Source organism: Astatotilapia calliptera, chromosome 4 (genome assembly GCF_964374335.1).
Source record: "Astatotilapia calliptera chromosome 4, fAstCal68.1, whole genome shotgun sequence".
In the NCBI taxonomy this organism is placed as follows: Eukaryota; Metazoa; Chordata; class Actinopteri; order Cichliformes; family Cichlidae; genus Astatotilapia; species Astatotilapia calliptera.
The window spans coordinates 16,614,105-16,639,247 of NC_137425.1; the positions used below are offsets into that span (position 1 = coordinate 16,614,105).

General features: G+C 43.0%; 1 protein-coding gene across 9 annotated transcripts in view; it reads left to right on the forward strand.

Moving 5' to 3' along the window:
- Nucleotides 1-15,515, forward strand: part of cep112 (centrosomal protein 112) — a 130,338-nt gene extending 114,823 nt beyond the window's left edge. For 8 of the 9 annotated variants that reach the window (XM_026165044.2, XM_026165048.2, XM_026165045.2 and 5 more), the window contains 4 exons: nucleotides 829-918; nucleotides 9,832-9,933; nucleotides 14,344-14,408; nucleotides 15,190-15,515. In XM_026165044.2, the coding sequence (XP_026020829.1) occupies nucleotides 829-918; nucleotides 9,832-9,933; nucleotides 14,344-14,408; nucleotides 15,190-15,193 (261 nt within the window). In that variant the 3' untranslated portion in view covers nucleotides 15,194-15,515. The remainder of the gene's footprint in view (nucleotides 1-828; nucleotides 919-9,831; nucleotides 9,934-14,343; nucleotides 14,409-15,189) is intronic. The other variant, XM_080300897.1, reaches the window with a different exon arrangement.
- Nucleotides 15,516-25,143: the final 9,628 nt, after the last annotated feature.

A 25,143-nucleotide genomic window follows, 5' to 3' on the forward strand; every position in this document is an offset into this window, starting at 1 on the left:
GTGTGTGTGTGTGTGTGTGTGTGTGTGTGTGTGTGTGCACACGCACACTTGCACGTGTGTACATATCAGTCCCTGCTTTCCATGCAGGCTAATCAAAGATGAAGTGTCCACATGTGCACTCGGAACATCTGGTTCTGGGTCGTACGCAGGAACTGTGCTTTGCTATCACTTACGGGCAGAAAGGGGGGAAAACTGCTTTGTGCGTTTCTTTTTCTTTCTTTTTTTTTATTCTTCTTTCTTGCCTGAGTCTTAGAAAGCAAAATAGATTGAATTCTTTATTGGTACCTTGTGGGGAAATTTGATCGGCACAGGTACTGGAATACATGCGAGAGGGCTCGTTATCCACTAAATGATACAGTGTATGTTTCTTAGTACTGCCAAGGAAAGGAATAAGAACTGCAGCTTTATAAAAGACTAGAAAGTTTGTTTGTTTCCATACTGGGGAAGTCTTTCTTTATGCCCTTGTCTAAAAATAAGTTTAGGGTTAATGAGGGCAGCTTCATAGTAATTACTGAGATTGCTTTGTTAATAGCCTTTTACCTCCCAAAAAGTAATCACAAGCTGTATCTCTCTTCATTGTCCTTCTGTCTATGTTTGTGTACTCTATATTCCTATTAGTTTTCTCCATCTACTTGTTTTTTTTAGCTCTGGTCTTGAGTCTGGTGTAGCCTCTTATTGAGATAAAGCGTGCATCTGTTTGCAATCTCAAATGTAACTGCAGATTAATGTCTATCAATTTGTGCCACGTAACACTTAACGCCACACCGAATTCGAAATGTTTTTCTCTTTGCGTCAGTCAGCTGACTGACTGTCTCTCCCTTCCCTCAGGCTCTGCAGGAAAAGGTGGAAAGTCTACAGAGACAGCTGCACTTGGCAGAGAAGAATCTGCTAAGCAAAGAGCTGGAGACTGAAGAGAAGGTGACAAGTTTCTCTTTTTCTCTCCATATCTCACCATCTCTTTCAAATGCTTCTGAGAAATGTACGAATGAGGCAAGACCGCCTTACCCAAACTGATTCTCTCGCCAACAGTATTGCTACATCCCTCTCGCTGCCCAGCATTACCTTTTTTAACCCTTTTTCATCAGAATTCCTTTTGGTTCGTGCAAGCACACAAGGCCTCATCTTTGGCCCCTCGTCGTCTTATGTCACCAGTCCCTCCCTCCCAATTTACCAACCTTACTTGATCCTCCAGGGGGCCACAAAAGGCAAACAAAATAGATTTCCCCCCTTCCTTTCCTGCCCTCCCCTCATCACTCTGCCATCTCTCGTTCTCCTGTTCACAACCAGAGATATGCCCCCTCGCACATTTCCCAAATTCCTTGAGATCTGGCTTCAAGAGCCAGCGCCTAGGGCCAGGAATGCCACCGCTGCCTGCGTTCAAAAGGGAAGCCTCTGTGTGCACACATGCCGACAAACACACACCCACAGCTCTCTAGAGCGCCCTGTAATCAGGCTCTGTTTTGACCTTGACACACACAGAGAAGAAAGCACTAATGACTACACTCACACAGGAGGTTGTTCTTTTGTACTGTGGTATGTACACCAAAGGCATTCGCTCTCCTGCGTCCCCCTCTGATCCACCCACTGACCCTTGTACACACTTCACACACCCATTGCGCACCTCAGTGTCCAGCCTTCGCAAATTTTCAGGAAGAGTCCAGAGGTTTTTAGGAGCCATTGATCACTGTGCCAGTCCCAGAATCAGGGTCATATGGTTTCCTATGACTTAGGAGCTGCTGAATCAGGAATCTACCTGCTCCCATGTCAGGTGAGGGGTTGGGTTGACATTTCTGAGTGTTTTCAGCATTAATAAGTATCTCTGTATATCATAAAGTATACTTAAAGTGAGTGTATGATTCCTCATTTGTTTTAGGGGTCCTCAGTGCACACCCTCACTGCGTGAAGTGTGCATCTTGTAGCTCTGAGGCTGCCCTCTCTTTGCACCAACTTTCTTCTGACTGGCTGAGGCTGCTGTGCTTGAGATGACCATATTAAGTACATCCACTGTTGCTGACATCACACAGATGCAGACTTGAAAAAAGCTGTCTGAAACCAAGTGTTTATAAAACAGTCTGAATTTAGTCCATTGTAACAGTTGTATGACAGAAATTAATGGAACACAAACTAGTTCCCCTTAAAGGGTACAGCTGTTGTATTGCAACTTCCACAGTGTTCTCCTCTTTTGCAAAGCTTCATCACAGTTTTATTAGTCTTGCTAAATTTTTGATTGCGGTGCCACTAAGATACATGAATTATGATGCTGATTCCAAAAATGTTGCCTTCTGAAGCAAAAACAGCAACACTGCGATTGAAGCAAAGAACGGGTAAACACGACTAAAAATCTGTTTAGCATTTGGTTCCAATTTTAGGTGCTTGACAGTTCTTTTTTTCACAGCCACTAACACATTTCGCTAATCCAGCACAGATTGTTTTGCTGTAGCAAAGTTGGCAGCGCAGAGATCAACAGGAAGTGAGCCATCGTAGAAATAAAGGAATGTGTGCATGTGCCAGAAGAGCTAAGAACATTGCAGGGCAGCTGAGATCGGATCTGGAATGATGGGGTTTGAAGGTTTTTAATAAGGTACAGCAGCTAATGTTTCAGCACAGAGTATGACTTCATCAGAGGGAGAAGAGGAGGCTTTTGGCAATGTGGATGTTCAGAGTGCCTGCACCCAGCTAATAAGTGTCTCTCATAGCATGAACAGGTTTTACGTGTGTCTAGCCAATACCTTATTCCGAAAGAATGTATTATTATACATCCTGGGTTTGTGAGACATGTCTATCCACTGCTCTTTTTATGCTTGAATAATCACTCATGAAAGTTGTACGTTTCTTTTATCTTATCCACCAAAGTTTTGCTGCTTTTAGCGAAACCTGAGGGTAATTTTTTCCTCACTTTTCTGATATTGTACCCGTTCATACCTCAGCAATGTCCTGCTCCTGAATTGTTACACGTCACAACTGCTGATGTGAAGCAGACTTTGGTGTTGTTTCGGCTTGTTGTGACCCCTCTATCACAACAAGGCACAAGAGTGTGTTTCCGGTTCAGTCTCTGCAGACAGTGGCGTGATGTACCTCAATAGTTAGAATAACTTTCAAGACCGTAGTGTTTTTTTGTTTGATTGTTTTTTTTAAGGCATAGGCAGCCTGTATTCCAAGGCTGAAGAGGAAAGATGCCCACAAGCAGAGAAAAAAGTGCACCTGGAAGACAGTGACCTGGGAAAACTGCCACATTAGCTCCTCTCGCAACTCGTTGATCAAATGCCAATTTTTGCTGAATTATTTCCCCAAAGAACTTCTGTTGACACCCTCTACAAACAAAAATCAGAGTTTTACAGAAAAGAAAGTGCTGTGCTGAAGGAAAGACGTACAGATGGTTATCTGAAAATCAGTTGCTGTACACCATTCTTTACTTGACATATTTTACCTTAACCAACAAAAGCAGGTGCAGGTTTTGCACCTGCACATGTTACTGTATATGAATGTTGGTCCTAAGTGAGGCTAAGCAGGCTGAGAACCCTGAAAATAAGCTGACTGTGGTTCGTTGTCATTTGTTTACTGCAGCTCTAATTACATAGATGCTCAGCTAATGTAATGAAACTGACATTATATCTTGTAATAACATTAGCTAGCTACTTGTCAACCATCCTAGCATTTCAGTCTGCGCGCTGTTTTAATAAAAGGATTTATTTTTAAGTATAAAAGGTCATTATTTCATGATTGCTCACCTTACTCAATTCAGTTGAATTCTGCTGATACTGGTACCAACTACTAAATTTCTAGTGTCTTGATCTCCCTATTTAGGACTCGAGCTAACTCATCTGGAGATCTAATGGCCCAGGAGTTATTCCTCCTGCGCCATCTTTGAAGTCCACTGCCTGGTGCGCATGCATTGTTGGTGCATTGTAATGTAAATTCTCCGTGGACTTGCAGGCATGCAGACATTGACCCAGACCCTCAAAATGACAAAATGTACACTACCAAGCAAACTTATGGATAAATATGGTAAATGTGGGGCGATTGTGGCTTAAGAGTTGGGAGTTCGCCTTGTAATTGGAAGGTTGCCGGTTCGAGCCCCGGCTTGGACAGTCTCGGTCGTTGTGTCCTTGGGCAAGACACTTCACCCGTTGCCTACTGGTGGTGGTCAGAGGGCCCGGTGGCGCCAGTGTCCGGCAGCCTCGCCTCTGTCAGTGCGCCCCAGGGTGGCTGTGGCTACATGTAGCTTGCCATCACCAGTGTGTGAATGTGTGCGTGAATGGGTGGATGACTGGATATGTAAAGCGCTTTGGGGTCCTTAGGGACTAGTAAAGCGCTATATAAATACAGGCCATTTACCATAAATATGACCAAGAATGTAGGTTACAGTTAGTTATGTGGAAGTATAAGTGGTTATGAGGCCATGTTGGCATTTGTAAGTCATGTGAACAATGTCTTTTTTTCCATTGTCAGCGTCCGGCAACTTTATAGTATCTTGTCGAAAATGTTTGTAGGTGCGTATTAGCATCGTTTCTTAGCGCAGCTTGTCACAATTATACCTTCGTGGAAGCGACTGGCTACATGATATATTGACTCCTGCCTCATATAATGCTCTTGGTCAAGAAAACGACATAGTTTGCATGCAACTATCAGGATTAATGTACATTATACATGTGTTAGAGATGCTGTGGACAGAGTCTGCGCATTGTTTTTTATTTGCCATTAAACCTAAAGGTATCCAGTCTCCACACACCAATAATATTGCCCTGGTTTATCTGCCAAGATGTGTCTTTGTAATCCGATCCCTCTCATGCTAAAACAGCTTTTCTGCCCAGACTTCACACAGATGTTGCTTGCCTTACACTAGCAGGGCCCTCGCAGGCTCCCCCACTCTAAAATGGCAGATCATCAGCTCGCTGTGTGGTTCAATTCTCCTTGAAGACAGGAGCAGAATATTGAAGACTACAGCTCTTTGTATAAATACATAATGATACAGTGGGCATGGCGAACTGTACAAGTTTTAGAGATGTATCCTTGTGCAACACGGGAGCTCGGTGTAATAAAAAATAAATCATGTCTCTAGTTGTTTTCAGTATTGATGCAGACATAAAAATGCAGAGGAGCTGAACTTAAGTTCTGTAGGCTGAGCCTTTTTCCTGTGTGCTGTTTTTGTTGAGGCACATTACATCAGCAGCCACCAATCCATCCCATAGTTCTAACAACCTCACTAAGATCTGTAGCCAGTTCTAATCTCCTTCTGCCTTTCCTTTTTTTTTTTCCTTCTATTTTTTCTCCCTCATTTCTGTGAAGCGGTTTCCTTTTTTCCCTCTCGCAGCAAAGCGTTTCTGAATTCAAATCGCTCCTTGGTGAACTCACTGAGTGCCAACTCAGTGGATGTGGAGGCGCAAACTTTGTGAGTGGCGTCATTTTTGATGTACACCCTTGTTCCTGACAAGGTTTTTGTCACTCGGGAACAAGGGTGTATATCAAAAATGTCTTTCCAGCAGCTACCCCCACTCCTCTTCCCTCTTCCACCTCCAACCCCCCAACCTGTCCCACGCAAGCCTGTGCACACACGCATACACCCCAACTTCATTAGCATACATCAAGCCTCCCCAACAATGTGACAAACTTCATTTGAACGTTGAAAGTGTTGAGGGCTTGTTCCTTTCTGCTGGCAGCTGTCAAAAACCATGCCATGTGACGGTACCAAACGCAAGGGAAAGTCAAAACCACAATCTAAAGACTATATATAGATGAAATGTTGTCATTTTAAGATGACTGGGAGGGGAAAACGACTGCCGCTCCTCACAGTCTTCAAAACTAGAGAATCACGCTTCATCAAGAACAAACAAAATCATCTCTCAAAGAGCTTCTGAGATGAAACCAGATTTCTCTTTAGAAAGTCAGCGTCCCTTTTCATTGCTCAGGGAAAATAGTGGCGCACTTTTTTTCTCTCTGTGATTCCCTTCCTCTCTTTTCTTTCCTATTCACTTGCATCTACAGTCCGTCAGTGACCAAAGAACCTCATGGAAGGTTTGATCAGCAGTATTGTTCAAAGGCATCAAACATCTGTCCTAATAAGTGAGGAGCCTTTTTTCTCAGATGCCATCACGTCTCCTTCCACCTGTCAGAAAAATAAACATGCCTTTGCTGCAAAAATCATGTTGAAAGAAAAGTAAAATGTGTTTGCGTGAAGAAAAGGAGAGATGCAAGCAGAGGGACCTCGGATAGGGCAGGAAAATGCAAAGTCGAAGAAACGGCGTCTCTTAGGAAACGAGTCAGACATCTGCGGAGAGTTAGATGCTTCTGTCTTGAATTTTAACTCCATTGTGAGACATGGTGGAGTCAGAAATTTGAATTGATATTATACCTATTCTTGTCTGCTTTATGCTGTAACTGCTGTCTGTTAGATGTGTTGTTATGAACAAAAAAAAAAAAAAAAGAGTCCTGCTTCCACCCACACATGTTGCATAGTAAACTGTGGCTAAGCTTTAGATCAGGGAAGGCAAATGTTGTGGTCTGCTACACTGTAGAAAGAGCAGAAATACACCCTCAGGTTAAAGGAGCCCTATATATATGCTTTTCCCTATGTACTCCTATGTACTCTCTTACAGTGGTGGATGCTTAAATTAAACATGGCCAAAGTTTGAAATAATGAGGTATGCACAAGCGAGCCAAAAGCTCAGGCTTCAGGCTGCTCTACTCTTGGATCTCTGTAATGTTAGTATAGACATCAGGCGCACAGCAGCCCTGCCTCTCCCACCACCACCACTGCCATCACCTGCTATTCAAACGTTCTCTTTACGAGGGGCAGCCAATCAGAAATTTGATTTAAAGCTATGCAATTAACTTGCAATCTTATTGCCTATGAAATGGCAGCTTTGAAGATGGAGACCAGGTCTGCAATTATTCTCAGTCAGCTGCTGTCTTCAGAGCGACTTTAGTGCATCAAGACGGCAATAAAATCGAGTCCGTTAGATGGAGTCGCTCTGCTACCAGTTTGCAATCAAATGAGATCAAGTTGGCAATTACTTGTAATCTGTTTGTATAAGACAAACTTGTCATCTACAGGAATTTAGCGTCCATCCAGAATCTCTTGGATCTGAAACATAAATTCAACAATTCCTCCACAGATAGTGACATAGTTACGATTTAACTGCAGCACAACATAAGCACTTGGCAAACTTTAATTTTTATATAAGATCCAATACAACCAGCTGCCAGCCAGCTATGGTGAGTCTGTTATTGCAAAGAAAAGCGTCATAGACAATGGGCACTCATCGGTGCAGCATGTTAGCAATCTGCTTGTGTTTATAAATTAGATGGCAGTTATTTGCAAAGCCTTCACCAACCTGTCTAAGAGCGATTGTAGTGAGTCTGAGTCACATCACTATTGTTTGGAGGTCGGTTACCTCCTACCAGGCAACCTGTCCAATCGCTTTGCAATGAAAAAGTTGGTTGTGCAACACCCTCAACCTCTGGGGGACCAGTTAGTCGCCGCAACTACTTGCAGCCAAAAAAAAGATCAATGCAATCAGCAGGAAAACACCACTTTTCCTAATCACATGCAGGCTGCTTTTCTATTTTTAATCTTGTGTGTGACTGAGCTATAAAACATCTTGTTTCAGAGGATGAACTGAAGGGCTGCACAAAGGGCTCGGTGAAAGATAAACGTATTATTTTGAACTGTGACTCATCCAAAGCTGCTCTAGGACAATCCAAGAATGACAAATATGCAGCTGGAAATTTGTATAACAGGTATAATTCATCTGGATTTGAGGTGTATTTTTGTGTTTGTGTGTTCATGGAATATGTATGTGCTGTGCTGTTCCCATCATATTATTTTATGATGGGAACAGCAACAGAAAATTCAAGTAATATTTTCTCTTGCAGCCACTCTTTCAGCGCCATAACCATGAAGTCGTTGGTGCGAATGTAAGCTGTATGACCTTACCGTGTCATATAATACATGAACTTTTCTAGTTTGTCGCCCTTACGACCGTATGTACATCATCCAGCCGCCGTGAATGCGTTATTGCTGCCTTGCCGAATGTATGGGACAGAAAACGAAGACGGCATTGCCGCAACGGAGCTTGTAATTTAGGCAAAGCGGATTTCTCGTTGCTGCGGTGACGGCACCATACATGAATCAAGAATGCAACACTGAGGAACTTGGCTTTTGAAGAATCTAAGACTTATATTCAGAGTGGTTGGTAAGGGATGTGTTTATTCAACCATTGTTTATTGCTTCGGTCTGAGGTAGTGAAGTGTGTTTTGTCTTGGCTTGCCGTTTTGTTATGACTACAGGAGCTGCTATAGATAGAGACAGACATTTTGAAAATCTGCACTCCTCTTCGCTTGAGCCCTTTTTTTTTTTTTTAAACCCTGAACATTCAAATTAAAGCTTCCAAGTTTTGTTTTGTTGGGTTTTTTAGCCCTTGTTTTTTAAAGGCCTCTCTTTCAAATTATCCTTGACTTCATTTTCACACAGCGCGGACAAAAAAAAAAAAAGACATATTTTTGTAAACTGATGGATTCTCAGCCTGACGTTATTGGTCCAACACTTTCAAATGAATAGGGCAGACGGAGCCTGAAAAATTGGCAAAGTTGTGGCAGACTAATCTACAGCACACTGTGCCGAGACAAAGTGAGCTGCTTCATGTTGGGATCATTTATACTGAGGGTTGCTTTGAAGTGCTTCCCAATCCCTTTCATTGTGCCCAGGAAGATTAATTAGCCAAAGCCAGAACAATCAGTTAAATCCACAACAGGAAGATTATTTTAGGGAAACCAATCTTTTTTTTTTTCCCCCTCCCCATCCACCCACCGCCCCCACCACCTCATTCACGCTCTCTTCACTTGAAAGACTGATGAGAGGTGGGGATTGTGGGCATATTCTTAACGCTAGTGGACTTTGGCTCTGTAAAACACATTATGGTCATTTAAAATGCTCAGACTCTCTCCCCTGGTTACACCTTGAAATATGTTGGGGAGGAAGGGGGACAACTGTTGCTTTTCACGGGTCGAATTAATCCCCCGAGCTCTGTTAAACTATTCATCAAGCTCTGAATTAATTGATTCGGCGACTCTTCAAAAAATGCTGTAAATGTTTTTACAATACTGTTAAAGCGTGTATCTGCGTTTGTGTGTGTGCGTGCGTGCATGCGTGTGTGTCCATACATGTGTGTTTCTGGGTAAAAAGTGGGGGTTGCGCTAACCAAACCCTTTTCAACTTCTATAATCAAACTCTGGTTTAGTGGAGTGTAATTTAGCCCCAGACAGACTTCCTCCAGTCCTCCCCAGTGGAGATAGCTAGCTAGCTATTGAGCCGCTGCTGCTGCGTTTGATGTGTCCTGCCCTCCACCATGGCCCTGTCCTTTTCCAAACCCAGCTGTCTTGAGCCCATAAGTGCTTTGTGTCAGATCTCGCTGTAGTCACTATCATCCAGTAGGGGGTGTTGCGCAGAGCGAGTAATGTCAGTCTGCGGACCCCCTGTGGAGATGTGAAGGAGCTGTGAAGAGCGAGGGAATACTCTGAGCCATGAATAAAGAGGGGATACCCACAGTGTGTGTGTGTGTGTGTGTGTGTGTGTGTGCCTCATCTAAGGGAGTTGTTGGTTTGGCCTGAAAATGCATACATGTGAGTGTGTCTGTGGAAAGAAAGAAATACTTATTCAGCAACAATACCACAATTGTTATCCAGTTGAGACACACCGTTTAAGAGCGTCTCTGGGGCATCAGAGACAACAAGAGAGTGCATGATTACTATATATTACTTAATAAGTATTATTTGATTAATGTGGTGCCTTACTTTCTTGCTGACTATGCATCTTTCCTACCTCTGTCTTCTCAGGTAACCATGGTGCATAAGGAGTATGAGGAGAAGATCAAAGGTCTGATGCCGGTGGAGCTCAGGCAGGAGCTGGAGGACACAATCAGCTCACTGAAAGCTCAGGTGAGGTTTGATCTGATAGAGGCAAAGCCAGAGCAAGAACGATGTGTTCAGTCTGTTGAACATCTCATTGAGAATCCATTCATTTTCTTCCATTAACAGCATTATAACTTATAAAGTCTTGAGCTGGGAAGTAGGTACAGCGATTTGTTAAGACATCTGCAAAAAATTTAATGGATATACAGTCTTTAGCTCTTTACCTCAGCTTTCAGTATGTGTCCATGTCTGTTTACTCTGGAGGAGGTTGTAAAACTTGGTGAAATGAGTTTGATAGTGTCCGATGAGTCAGTGAAGCTCACTTCAGCCTGATGACACTCATACTGAGCGATACTGAGGTCAGTAGTTAAGGATAGCTGCTGTTAGCTGGCATTAGTGAAAAACTTTGAAGTGGCTCTGACACTGTGGCAGGAAAAAAAAACGTCGTACAATGAGGGGATGTAATGAGAAATGGGTACCATCCTTCATATATAACTCTATAGTTTTATATCTGAAGCGGTAGACACAAATTAAAATTTTCACTTGGCTGGTCTTTAGCCACATACATGAAACACCATTAGGCAAAGCGGCGATGTTCGTGTCGGCCACTGTATTCAAGCTGGCGGGGCGCCATGGTGGCTCCCGTGAGCCAACAGCTGCTCCTTTGCATTTTTATGGATTATTTTTAAGTTTATGAGAGTGCATCAGTTTGTTGGAAGATGTAATTACTAGGGGTGCAACGATACACAAAATTCACGGTTCGGTTCGGTTCGATACTTTGGTGTCACGGTTCGATATTTTTTCGATACAAAAAAAATGTTCATGCCTTTTTAATTTGTCATTTATTAAAATTATAAATATATATTTTAACTCAAAAGTACAGTTTTTAAATTTAACCCTAACCCTTGTGCGTGTTTTTTATTTTGACAGCGAATGCGCACCTGCGGACCACTTATGTGCAGCCCTGGTTATTTAGCTCGTCATATTGCAGCCACAGAAATTCTTTTGTCCATGAAACCATAAAGCTGCACTTTCTTTTTGCCTTATAGTCTGATTTGTCATAACTTCTCCGTTTTGTGGTAAGCTTTTCTTTGGCTGTCACTTCTTCACCCTGACCTGTCTTATTTGGCTCAGCAGAACTAAAATATATATCTGTCTGTGAAGGTTCTCAGTCATCCAGGTCATTGTAGTCAAATATAAATCCTGCTGCTTTTACACACGGACTCACATAAGCTCAGCGATTCTCTGCGCGATCAACCTCTCACATGTTTAAGCTTGCTGCGGGAGATTTCACTTATCATGTTTGCATAGTAAGCTAACGATTAATAAGACGATGTCAGAGGAATTGGTGCACAAATTATCATCACTCACAGATCAGTGCTGTCGCTCTCTATACACAGTTCGCACGATTGCAAAGTGAAAGCAAAAAAACAAGCGCAAATTCAAACGCGACTTCAATATGTCACATATTGACAGTGGCTCACCGATGCCAATGACATAATTACCAAGCGACATTTCTGAAAGAATGCAAAAGCATTGACATATATTTTTCCTACAATAGCCCGACGGGCAGGGAAGAGATAGATTTTGGTAGCCCGACTGAAAAAAATCGCTAGCTCCAGGACGTCAGGCTAGCGATATTGCAAGCCCTGTATCTGATTGAGGAATCACTCATCTTTGGAAAAGAGAGTTTATTACAGAGAAATGTCTCTTTCCAAAATAAAAGCTATACTATCCGCTTCTTCTGGGCTATATTCTCAGCAGCATAAGGAGAATCATGTGCTAACAGCTGTCTAAATGACTCGGCTAAAGTTAGTAGCATGCTTGTTGTTTTTGTCTTTGCACTAGAATGATGTCGGCGTAAATGTGCAGTCATATTCGTTGTGTTCCCACTAGTGCTTTCAGGTTAATCTCGTTGAAATGACCTTAACACCACAACACGGCAAATCTCCGTTAACGAGCTACCGCCGTTGATTTAGGTCGGTGCAGTGTGGGGCTAGACGGCCAACACGTTAACGAGCTAACTGCGCTAACACACTAGTTCCCACCCATGTAATTGAGCATTGCATGGCACATCCAACATACTGTTTTACTTTAGTCCATGACTCGCTTACCTTCAGGGTCATACGTCACATGAAAACCAAAATAATTCCAAACGCCAGATCTGAATGAGGGTGGGGGAGGTGCCCTGCGCTCTTCCTTCTGACTATGCTGTCTGTGTTGAGCGCTCAGTGGATCTGCGTTCGACAGTGCAGCCTAGGCGGAGTAGTCGAACACAGATTCACTGAGCGCTCAACACAGACAGCATCGTCAGAAGGAAAGTTGATAAAATAAATTACAAATGTTGTATTGTTCGATACATATGCGTACCGAACCGAAAGCACTGTATCGAACGGTTCAATATCGATACGAATATCGTTGCACCCCTAGTAATTACATACTAATCTATATATGTTTACGAGTACAATATTCTTTATTTCTATTAAAGAAACTGAAAACATGACTGTATCTGTTAGTAGTTTTTAGGAATAGATCTCCAGGCTTATTCAAGGGTATTCAAAGCTCTTCTTTGGATGTTGGCTGTCTTTCATATTCTTTGTCAAGATGATCCCCCACTGCTTCAATAATGTCGAGGTTTGGGCTCTGAGGATGGCAATCCATGACTGAGAGCGATGTTTCATTGTGTGTTTTTGGATTGGCATTGTATTTGAGATTATTGTCATCCTGAAAAATGATTTTTTTCTGCCACTCAGACACTTTCCAGATGGTACTGCTGGGTGGATTTAGTTTGCTGGGTGTAGATATACAGACAATGGATGTAAGCTGCAAACATGCCAGATTTGATCATATCTGCTGATTTACATCCTTAACCCCCAGGCAGGTCCCATGAAACTATACAGTATGGAAGTGATCGTATGCAGATCCACAACAAACCACACATAACAAAGACACATACAAACAATATACCATCCTCAGGTAGAAGTGATCACAGATCAGGTTGGACATAAGCCATTGCCTGAGATCTGGAGAGCATTCTCTTTATTTTAACTACTAAACTATTGCAGTGTTTACTTCCTTTTGTTGTTATTGCAGGATTTTGTGTGTTTTCACTTTCTTCTGTTATAAATCAATCAAAACTGAGGTAAAGCCCTCTGTATGAAACTAGATGTAGACTTATTTGTTTGAGTGAGACCTCTCTTCCGTGCAGTTTCGGCGTAGCACTCGATCATGGCCTCGGCATTCACTTCGGACCCTGCTGATCCTCTCTGCAAATGTTAATCTCTCATTGTCTTCCCCTCAGATCAAACAGTCAGCCTTTGCATAACCGCACTCGTACGTTTCTCCTCCGAGCCGTGTCCTTTGTCTCAGCATTTACATTGTAAATAATTTTGTTGGAATAATAATAATAACAGCGTGCAGTGCAGGTCTCTATAAAACGCTCGCATCATTAACCCCTGCCTTGTTCAAATAGCGCTTCCAAGATCCCGTTTCATTGGACAGACCGCAGCTCTGCGATCAGAAATGTTTATAAAATGCGATTCATGACCAGAGCGGCCTCTCCTCTCATTGACAGTGTCTTGGGTTTTGCACATTAAAGTGCATTATTTTATTACATAGTTTGAGAAAGAAAAAAAAAAAGGTGCAGAGAGTTTCCGTGTCTCTGGAGGCATCCAACCACATTTGGGTATGGTTTTGCATATACTTTCCCAGTGCGAAGTGCCAAATGAAATGCTAGAACTTGAACTGAGGTCTCCCCCACAGAAAGGAATGTACCCTCGGCTCCAGTACGGTAGTCCCAGAACAATGCGGATTCTTTTGGAGCTGTGATTATTCTGCCAGGCTCTAGATGCCGTGTAAATGTAGATGGAGTTTATTTTCACTTCAGCGAAGCACACTTCATAAATAAACCGGCACTTTGTAGCCAAACAAAAGAACGGTGCTGCCTCCTAACCTCGGCTAACCTGGGCCTGTAATCTTCCCAGTGTGCCTTAACCCCGCTGCCCTAATCTCCTGACCCCCGGCCCCCGCTGTCGTGACCCCAGGAGTCAACAACCGAGGTTTTCTTCTAAAAAAGCACAACCGACCTAAATCAATCAAACCCTTCTCCACTTCCAATTCCTGTGTCCTGATGAACCAGTTCTTGCTTCCTTCATACTGAATATATTTGAACTCTTTACCCCTTGAAAGCCAACTAGGAGTAGCTTTTGATGCTCTTTTCTAACCTGAGTGGTTTCGGTCATGTTTCAGGCCTGATTATGGATATGATTGGATTTGCAATTAGAAGTTAGTGAAGGTGGTCTCTGCCTTTGCAGTTACGCTTGTAAAAACATAGAAAACTCTTCTAATGGTCACCAAACCACGTCTTTGTTTCGTTTTCGAAACTCGTCATAATGGTGGAAAGAGTTGAAGATTACCCCGTGCCGTTCTCTGTTTCAGGTTAACTTCCTTCAGATGAGAGCCTCTTTGCTACAGGAAGACCTGGATGCCTGTCGCAGCAGCAGGTGAGCATGTCGATCTGAAGTAGGCCAGAGCAGTAAAACTTTATGAGAAATGAGTAAAATGACAGAAAAGGTTCTGGTAATTCGTTCCCAAACTATTCTGTAATCATAATATATGAAGTTTTTGTGTTTACTGTGGACCGTTAAAAAAAAAAGACTACAAGTTAGTGGAAAACCAGGATTTTTTTTGTCATTTCATTGTTTCTCTTTACTTACAATTACCTTGGTGTAATATGAATGACCATAAATCAACAGAAAATGGTGTAAAATGTATGAAAATACAGTTAAAAGGTCCAAATCCGTGCATTGAGTCACATATTTTGAAGCTGTCCAGTGGGCCAGATTAGAGTCTTTGGCGGACCGATTCTAGCCCCATGGCCTTACGTTTGACATCCCCGGTTTTGAACCTACAGAAATGCATGTGTGTAGTACACATCATAATCAGTCTGCTGCCTTGCTTTAAAGGTGCAGATACGAGCTTTGTCTTTGACTAAGACAGCTTCCAGTCTGAAGGGCTTTAATTGCTTTCCCTGCATCCATCACACTGTAAGAGCCATTTATGTTTTTGCAACTATATACATGTGCAGCGATGACAGCGCAGCCGCAGCTCACGTCTGTGTGCGCAATGCTCCCAGGACTGTCACTCACGGCAGATCACAGGAAAACTGTTATTTCCCTGCACTCTGCCCTCATTCCTAAACGTGACTGTGAGTCAGTAAGGAGTGAGTAAATCAGAGCCGGTTTGCATTTGTGTTGAAATTACGACGAGTGTCTCTCTGCACAGGTAACAGCACGGTAACGTCAGGCTGATCTTCCGCCCGGACATGAAGGACGGCGTCGCCGATCAGGTGTGAGCACTGTTGGCCGTTACGAGTATTTCACACACCTGCCACGTCATCTTTTACTTTGAAAGACTGTTTTTTTTCTCTCCATTGGTTTAACATCTGAAATATTTATTCATTGTCAGATTTTAGTTTTGTCTTGTTCAAAAAAAAAAATTCTCGTGTTTTTAGCTTTTTGTATTGTTGTTTTTCATATCATTATTAACTTGATGTTATTGATGTTTTTTTTTAAATATATCAACTGCTTTTAATAAAACACTTTGCTTCAGTTTTCTATTGTCCTCCTATTATTTTTTCCTTATTCCGAGCATGTTTTTCATCTTCTTCAAATACCTCATAATTAATCCCTTATTTAGGGGGAGCTGTGCCATTGCCTTTGTTTTTCAATGACCACAAAATGCATGTTAACCAAGATTAGCTGTGTAAGTACAGTCCCAGACCTTGAAATCCCATCTCCCCATCACTGTTTAGCATTGCCTTTCTGCTTAAGACCCCATTTGAACTGTAAAGAGTAGTTGGGGGGGTTTGTGGTTGTTTCAGATAAAGACCGCCGCAAGTCGACTGTTTGAATCTCAGGCCAAAGGCTACAGTCCTCGGCCCCAGTGTTTCTGCCTCAGCGCACCACTTTGTGTTTTTACCAGCGACTCAAACCCAAGCCGATGATGGAGTCCGCAAAATGGTCACCCCGTCTCCAAAGTCTCCAGCTCAGAGGCTTTTTGATGATAATAACATTTGGTGGCTCCATAATGAGCCATTGTCTGTTGGGTGCTCTGTATGGTAGGTGAGGAATGCATGGGCTCGAATTGATTTTTGGACAGTTTGGAGGTGTTATTAAATCCCTTAAATCAGATTGGATTTCAAAGAGAGGCGTCTGCACGTATTTGCACTGGAACGGCTTTTCTTCTGACGCCCGCAGTTCGCGTGTTGCCGTTGTCCGTGACCTTTTTCCCGCTGTCTCCAAATGAAACACGATTCCCTTTGCTCTGTATTTATTTGATGTGCTGATTCTGCTGCCCAGGCAGAGACAGAGGAGAAGAAGAATAGGAAAAAAAGAGACAGAAAGGAGAGAGGAGTGTCAAACCAGCAGGAATTTAGTCTTTCAGCACAAAGCCTTTGTAGAGCGTGTTGTTTCTGGACGAAGTGCACAGAGGAAACATAGCTATTACAACACAGCATCTTCAGCGCATGCCTGTACATCTAAGGAAGTATGCGAAAGGGTGGTTTGCATGGTGTTTGTAATTACATTGCCTCTCCTCTCATTGACAGTGTCTGGGGTTTTGCACGTTAAAGTGCATTATTATTATTGCATAGTTTTAAAAAAAGAAAAAGTGCCGAGGGTTTTCGTGTCTCTGGGAGCACCCAACCCAAATGAAAGTACTTTGTACATCATTTCCAACCACTTACAGAGACAAGTTTTAATAGCAGGGACTGTATGTGAACATGGCTGCTGCTCAGTATTCAAGTTAGGTTGGGACGTGGTACTGAGCTCCTGAGTCTTTAAATTTCAGGTAGATCAGCTGGTGTCTTTGATCAAATTTAAAAAGAAAACTTTCATCGATCCATCACAGATTAGCTTTAAAAAAGTTGGCGTGTTTCATGGCCAGTGAGTGTTGTAAAAGCACCCGGCACACATCCTCTCGTCTTAGCCAAAAAAAATGTTTTTCTGGGCCGTGAGCGTGCACAAATTGTTTCAAAAGCAGAGCAAGATTTTAACTTTCCATCTTTGGCTGCGGTACACAAATTCATTCTCATGTAATTCTGAGACAGTCAGATGGGAGACATTTGATGAACTAACACAGAATCATCCAGTCTTACAGATGCTGACAGTGCAACACTGGTTTAAAAAATCTTGATAGTTGTTAATAAGTAATATTAATAACAGTTGCTGAATAATTTGTTTCCTAAACATTGGTTGTGTTCTTGCATTGCTTCAACATTAGCTACTCATCCATTTATGTACAGTCCCCATAAACCATTACCTACTTACATATGTTCAGTATGGGACCATTTTGAAGGGCAAGGCAAGGCAAGTTTATTTGTATAGCACAATTCAACAACAAGGTGATTCAAAGTGCTTTACAGAGACATTAGAAACAAGAACAAATAAAAAGCATGATTAGGGGGCAAACACCTCATAATCGTGTCCTTGTTGCACCATTTTCTACAGGAATTGTATTTCTTTCCCACGTCTCTTTACTCTTAATGCTCAAATATAAACTCATCTGCCGCTTTATTAAGGACATCTTACCTTCAGAAGTGCTTTAATTCTTCATAACTGGAGGTTCTGGAAACATGACATGACAGAATCTCTCACTTGCTGCAGCTGACTCTATTGGATTGAGATTTCCAGCCTTTAAAGGCCATTTGACTAACATGAACTCAATGTCATGTTCAAGAAACCAGATGATTTGAGCTTTGTGACATGGTGCGTTATCGTGCTGGACGCAGAAATCAGAAGATCGGCACACTGTGGTCATAAAGAGATGGACATGATCGCCAAGAGTGCTCAGGCAGGCTTAAACGATTCTTATTTGGTACTAAGAAAAAAATCCCCCACTACATTCCACCACAACCAGCAGTGTGAACCATTGATATAAGCCAGGATGGATCCAAGCTTTATGTTGTTTACTCCAACTCCACTGCTCTAAACCTACTAACCCTACCATTGGCGTTTTGCAGCAGAAATCACGACTCATCAGAGGCAACATTTTTCCAATCTTATCCAGGTGAACTGTAGCCTGGGTTTCATTATATTATGGCAGGAATGGCACCTGGTGTGGTCTTTTGCAGTCCATCTGCCTCAAGGTTCGACATGTTGTGCGCTCAAAGATGCTCTTCTGCATACCTCAGTTTCAACATCAACAGGGCATTTTCTCCCTGAAAACTGCTGTTCGCTGTGTGTAAAAATCCCATCAAATACTCATACCAACCATGCCACAATCCAGCTGACTTAAATCACCTTTTGTCCCCTTTCTGATGCTGATTTTGAACTTCAGCAGGTGTCCTCAGCATGTCTAACACGCCTAAATGTGTTGAGAAGCTGATTGGCTCATTAGATATTTGCGTTAATGAGCAGTTAAACAGGTGTACTTACTGAAGTGACAGTGAGCCTGTATAAATTCAGCTTGATTTATAGTTGCGCCTTATGAGGTTGCACGCTAGCTACAGAGCCTTGGTACATAAATACAGAAACTAAGCAGCGTGTCACGACTAAGGCAGCTTTAGAGAAAACCTTACATAAACAACGTAATTATGACAAATGTAAGGATTAACACGAGGCACCATGCAACGTGAAGGAAAGAATGTAAACTTGGGTTGTGTGAGGCATGGGGGGATTAAATTCAGTATGGTTGTAGTGTTGCTCTCATCCATTGAAGTGTAACAGTGAACTAAAAATCTGAATCAGCAAGAGTCCCATTAACCCCAAAATTGACGTCATCACTGTAACTGACGCAACCGAGCCGACACACGTGGTATTTATTAGCTGCTGTTTCCTGAACCTGCGCCTGCTGATGGGTATTTGCTTCAAACGGTAACAATATCTGCGTCCTCTTTTTACCTTTACATCAAAAAGAGATGTTTTACGCCCGGATATTGTCTCCTGGGTGATTTTTTTTACTGTAAACACGAGAACTGACAGAAGTAGGTGCAAATTTTTTTTTTAAAAAGTTGGAGATCAAGCCACATCTGGTTTAACCTCTGCATAAAGATCATCTATAAAAAATGTCAAACACCCACTCCCAAGTCTGTCATTAGAAAGAGGGCTGCAGACGCGGTTAGACAATAAGACGGGCACTTTGTTTGAAGCATACGGAGCTATTAAGGTTGGCTGTAGATCTAAAGGTTAGTGTGTTCTTGGGCTTATTTAGCAGAAGCCCGTTTTCCTCATTTACACCCAAATAGGCTCCAGCCATAACCTTTCCTTTAATCTGTGTTATTACTCGGACATAGTTTCACTCTAATTGATTGTCCACCAACCAAATTACCTCCATAATTGTGCTTGTGTAAATACAAGCCATGAATGTCATTTCCACAGAGCAGACATGGCCCCATTAAGGATCAAAGCCCTCGCTTCCTCTCGGCTATCTCCACATCAGACAAGCGGACTGTTATGTGACAACAGTGAAGGGCAGTTAGGCAGCTCCAGAGGTTTGCACTCATCCACCGTGTTCTTCCTTGCTGCTGCTGCTGCTGCCTCCGCCGCTGCTCACGGCTGATGTGTGACGCTCGTTCAGCTGAGATTCCGGCTGATTTTTAACGGGGCTCGCTTCAGCTGGAGGTTTTGGTGTTTAGCTGTCCTAATGAGGGTTTTCTCGAGCGCGTGGGAATTTTAAATGCCGCCGCAGCCGAGATCAAAAGTGCTGCATGTCACTGAATCTGAAATGATGCCGTTTCTCTGTGCAGATGAACCTTAAACTGTTCTTTTCTGTATGTGTTTTACGCCTTTAGGATATCAGAGAGGTTATTTGAGGACATTCAGTAGCTGGCAAACCAAACAGGCTGCCGTGTGCGTGTATATACCTTAGTCTCAGCCCTTGTGACAAGCCGCCGGGAATGACTGTACATCAGTGTTTGATTGACAAAGTTGCTGCTTGTGTGTGTGTGTGTGATCATACGTGCAGCTGGGTCTTTTTATAGAGCTTCATTGTGAGTCAGACCCTAGGAGGCCGGCGTTTGGCTGCTGTACACTGCTTGCATAAATAAACCTGTTTATCGCCAGCACTTCTGTCTCTCTCTCTCACACACACACACAACGCCTTCAACACGTTTCACTTACGCTGTTTATTCTGTCTTCCATCTTGTTTTTTACCTTTGTTGATTCTGTATTTATGGCAGTGATCCCGCCCCCCCACCCCCCCTTCCCCAACCTACTCCACCTCCCCTCCTTTTTTCCTGGGCTCTTGTCACTCAAACGCAACAGGAGCTATGAAAAGGATATGCCGCTGTGTGATCTCAGGAAGAAGTGGGTTACAGGCTGGAGTGAAGAAGGCACAGCAGGTTGTGTTTGTGTGATTGTGACACGGATCTGCCGTGTGGGTTGAGCAGAGGGACAGACGTCCATGCATTCAAGACAGTGTGGGAGGTTTTGTCTGTACCACTTGCCCTATGTCTCTGTCTGGGTATGCGGTATATCTCGCTCCTTCTTTTTATCTTGCTCAGCCTCTCTACCTAAAGTGATAATGGGTCAGTAGACAATTGCAAAACTGGCACTAATCACCTGAAAATGCATCTGTTTTTGTTTTTTAGCCATTCAAACCTTTGCAGGCTTTTGGATAATTTACCTTGGATTTTCTCTGTGCTGTCACGGTACTCCCACTGTCCTGGGGGAATGACTGGCATGGCAGGGCTGTTAGATCATCTAGTTGGTCTATAAAAGCTCTTCCATCACATTATATTGAATCTACACCTTCCTCATCCTCACAAGTACTTTGTGTACTCTGACGCTGCTGACACCATCGCACCATTCATGTTTAAATAAGGTGCACATGGCGCATTAATGCTAAGCAATAAAGCTTATAAAGAAGCACATGCACCCGCCCACATTTAGTCTTTTTCCATCTGTTTTACTTTTTCAGTTAATGCAAATATCTAATCAGTCCATCACATGGCAGCTATTCAGTGCATGTAGGCATGTAAACATGGTGGAGATGACCTGTTGAAGTTCAAACCGAGCATCAGAATGGGGAAGAAAGGTGATTTAAGAGACTTTGAATGTTGAATGGTGGTCTGACTATTTCAAAAACTCACGATGTACTGGGATTTTCACACACAACCATCTCTAGGGTTTACAGATACCAAAAATAAAGAAGATCTCCAGTAAGCAGCAGTCCTCTGAGTGACAATGCCTTGTTGATGCCAGAGGAGAATGGCCAAGCTGATAGAAAGGCAACAGTAACACAAATAACCAGTCATTACAATTGAGGAATGCAGAAAAGCATCTCTGGATGGACAACATGGCAGACCTTGGAGCAAATGGGCTACAGCAGCAGAAGAGCTGCCTCTCCTATTAGCTAAGAATAAGAAACTAAGGCTACAGTTTAGGATCCATGCTTCCTTGTATCGACTGTCCAGGCTGCTGCTGGTGGTTTAATGGTGTGGGGGAGATTTCTTTGGCACACTCTGGGCCCCTTAGTGCCAACTGAGTATTGTTTAAACACCAAACCTACATGAGTATTGCTGCTGTCCATGTCCATCTCTTTATGTCCTCAGTGAGTCCACATCCCAAACCAATAGAGCATCTTTGGGATGTGGTGGAACAGAAGATTCCCGTTGTGTGCAGCCGACAAATCTGCAGCAACTGCGTGATGCTGTCATGTCAATATGGAGCAAAATCTCAGAGGAATGTGTCCACCGACTTGTTGAATCATGATGAATTAACGCAGTTATGAAGGCAAAAGAGCCGTACGTTGGTATCCAGACAGCCATCTTTTTGAATTATGTCATAATGTTATTGTCAACTTATGAAACTAAAAGGAGACCCAGAACTGTTGATATAAAATTTTATGTCAATTGGTTTTCAAAGCAGAAATTGGGCTTCTTTTAGTTTTGTCATTAAAAAGTGGTTTCAGAAGAGTTTTATTATTAAATAGTTTTGATGTGCTTGTTAGTAGCTGCAGTCCTAAAAGGGGATGTCTAAGTATCTCAGCCTCGATCTGATTGCCATGTGTATTTGCCTGCACAGACAATGTGATAGCTTGGTATTTCTTCTCTGGATTTGGACTAACATCTGACAGATGAACAACATCAGACTTTTCCAGGAGTTAAAAACAGACACTCGTTGAGCGTTTTAGCCCTCATCATAGCATGCCCCTGTTGCCATGGCACACACTCTGTTGATATGTCACACCCTTTTAATGGAGGAACAGGAAGTGGGGATAAAGATAAAATCTGGCATCTGATGAATGGACGAGCAAGTTAATCACCTTCACAGGTCAGAGGAGGGGGGAACCCTACATCTCCAAGTCAGGAAAGAGGAAGACGGGGTTAAAGTGATAAATTAGGGATGAGTGGGGGGGTTAGGTTAAGACTGATTCAGAGACGGATCACTGTCCTGTCAAGCATGGTAGAACTGGGGCGTCCAGCTTGTGAAGTGTCTGCATGGTGCTTCAGTGCAAGCAGCAGAGGAAATGAAAGTCATTACTGTCACTGTGGAGTGAGCTTCATGGCCCAAACGGGATTAGACGGTGCATCCGACATTGTTTCTATACATTGTTAGACTTAAAAGTCAAGCGCAAAATGGGATTAAAACGAGGGGAAAAAACCAATAAATAACCTCCAACACGCTCCCCCCCTTTGCCTCTTTTATTTCTTCTCTGTCTTCCCTACCTTCCAGTTCCCTGCCTATTTCATAGTCTTTTCTCTTTCACCTGTCTCACTTCCCCTTTTCTGCTCTCTGGGATACGTTTATCTTTCCCTACTTCTGTTCTTTTCACACACTCCTCCCCATCATCATAATTCACACGTAGGCGCAGACTCCCACTTGCACTTTACATTCTCTGTTTTGCAAATAAAAAAAATAAAAATAATACATCCTTCTGGGGCCAATTGGTGCTTGAAATCCAACTTTACTCCCCTCAAACTGAACCCTTTCAAAAACAAACCCCCTCCACAACTCGCACTCTTTTTCCCCTCCCTTCCTCCTCTTCCTCTTTCAAAACAGCCCCATAACAAACTGGTGAATTGTTGCCCTTCCTTAACTTTTAAGGGTATTATGCACCATGTCCAACTTCAAAGCCTGTCTTAACTCCACACTTTAATTGTATCTTCCCCAGCTCACTGCATGCTATTTGATTCTGCTGACAACAGCACTTCTCCCACCGTTCTTCTCCATCGTTCTCCACCTTTACTCATCTTGGTCCTTCCTTAAGTTGTGTGTGGACACCTTGCACCACCATCAACACTGCTGCACCTCTCTCATCAGCTTCTTGCTTCCTTTAGAGACCATTGCCCCCCCAGTTGTCACCTGCTTTGAAGAGGTGGCCTCCATTTCCTCTCTCGGCAGTCGCTTGTCGCCTGGAGTGTGTACACACCAAACAAACTTGAAACAGTAACCCCCTGTCCTACATTGGTTAGCCTCTTTATCTGTTCTCTCTCTCCCTCTCTGTCTGTGAGAGCTGACTTACACCTCATGGCCCTGGTTGATAATTGCCGTAAGCTTCCCTCTTGGTTTCATTTTCCATTGTCCTCCCCCAAATTCTTGGCTCTGGCTTGAGATAAAGGGATGAGTACTTCAAAGGGGTCTGCAAAGAGTTTAACCCCGAGCCGAAAAGGAACAGCACACAATACTGTAATTGAGAGCAGTTAGTAATCACAGAGCTTCTGCGCAGAGAGGACAGCACCGGTGGACTCGCACACACGCACACACTCTTAGTGTTTATAGCTACAGCTGAAGTGGCCATCAGCAGTTGGGGCAGCCCAAGGCTACTCATAACCCATCCATAAAAAAAAAGAAAAACTTTCCTGTCCTCTAAAGTTAAATTCAGTTTTATTTATATGGCACCAAATCACAACAATAGTCGGCTCAAGGCGCTTTATATTGTAAGGCAAATACAGTAACACAGAGAAAACCCCAACAATCAGACGACCTCCTATGAGCAACCGCTTGGCGACAGTGGGAAGGAAAAACTCCCTTTTAACAGGAAGAGGAGAGGGAGAGGTAACCCATCTGCTGTGACCGGATGGGGGTAAGGGGGGGGGGAACGATAAGATAAAAGATTCTGTGAAAGAGCCAGAGATTAATAATTAATATTAAATGCAGAGAGGTGTATAAACACATAGTGAGTGAAGAAGAAACTCTCAGCAGGCGACGCTTATTCAGCATAATTAAGGGAGGATTCAGGGTCACCTGATCCAGTCCTAATTATATGCTTTATCAAAAAGCTCATTTTTTAAGCCTAATCTTAAAAGTAGACAGAGTGTCTCCCAATCCAAACTGGGAGCTGATTCCACAGAACAGCAGCCTGAAAGCTGAAGGTGCTGCCTCCCATTCTACTTTTAAATATCCCAGAAAGTAATATCCCAGCACTCTGAGAATAAAGTGCTCTACTGGTGTGATATGGTACTATGAAGTCTTCAAGATAAGATGAGGCCTGATTATTCAGGACTTTGTGTGTGAGGAGAAAGATAAAGTAAATTTAAAGTTGATTCTGGATTTAACAGGGAGCCAATGAAGAGAAGCCGATATGGGAGAAAAATGCTCTCAGTCTTTCATTTGTCAGAATGTTTCCCATCAAATATGACTTAAGGTGAAGTATTGAGATCCATGTTGCGCATGGAGAGAAAAAAGCAGTCAACATTAAAGAAGTAATGGGCTTACACCTGATTTATGTGACTCCCCCTCCCTCCCAATCCAACCGTCTCTATTTATAGAGCTCTTTGTAGCAGGTCTGAATTTGACCTGTCCCTGTAATAATATCTGCCCATAAAGAGAGACAGTTACATCCCATAACCTCTCCCCTTGAAGCCTCTCTTTTCAAAGATCTTTTTATAGGAGACAGAAACCCCTGGGCAGCCCCGGTCTCTGGCTGGTCACAGACCTGAGGTCAGCTCCTGAGGGGCAGCAGGGAAAATCCGACCAGTTGAACCACGGAGGGGGTTGAAGAGGCAGGACACGAGGGTCCAACTGGCCCCTGGTACCGGCAGGGGGTCCCTACCATCACCCTGGTGATGTCTTCCACCCTGATGTGTTTACTGTCAGAGGTCAGCCCTGGCTGTCCAAAGTTAACAAAGACTCACTCTGTCAGAGGTGCTGTTGGTATATTACCCAGATGACCTGTATAACCTGCACAGAGACCTCTGCTATGTAGATTTTTGTGAGATAAGAAATTGTGCTTGTGCTAACATTTCTCTCGCTCCAAGTCTGACTCATTATTATTATTATTATTATTAATGTCTTT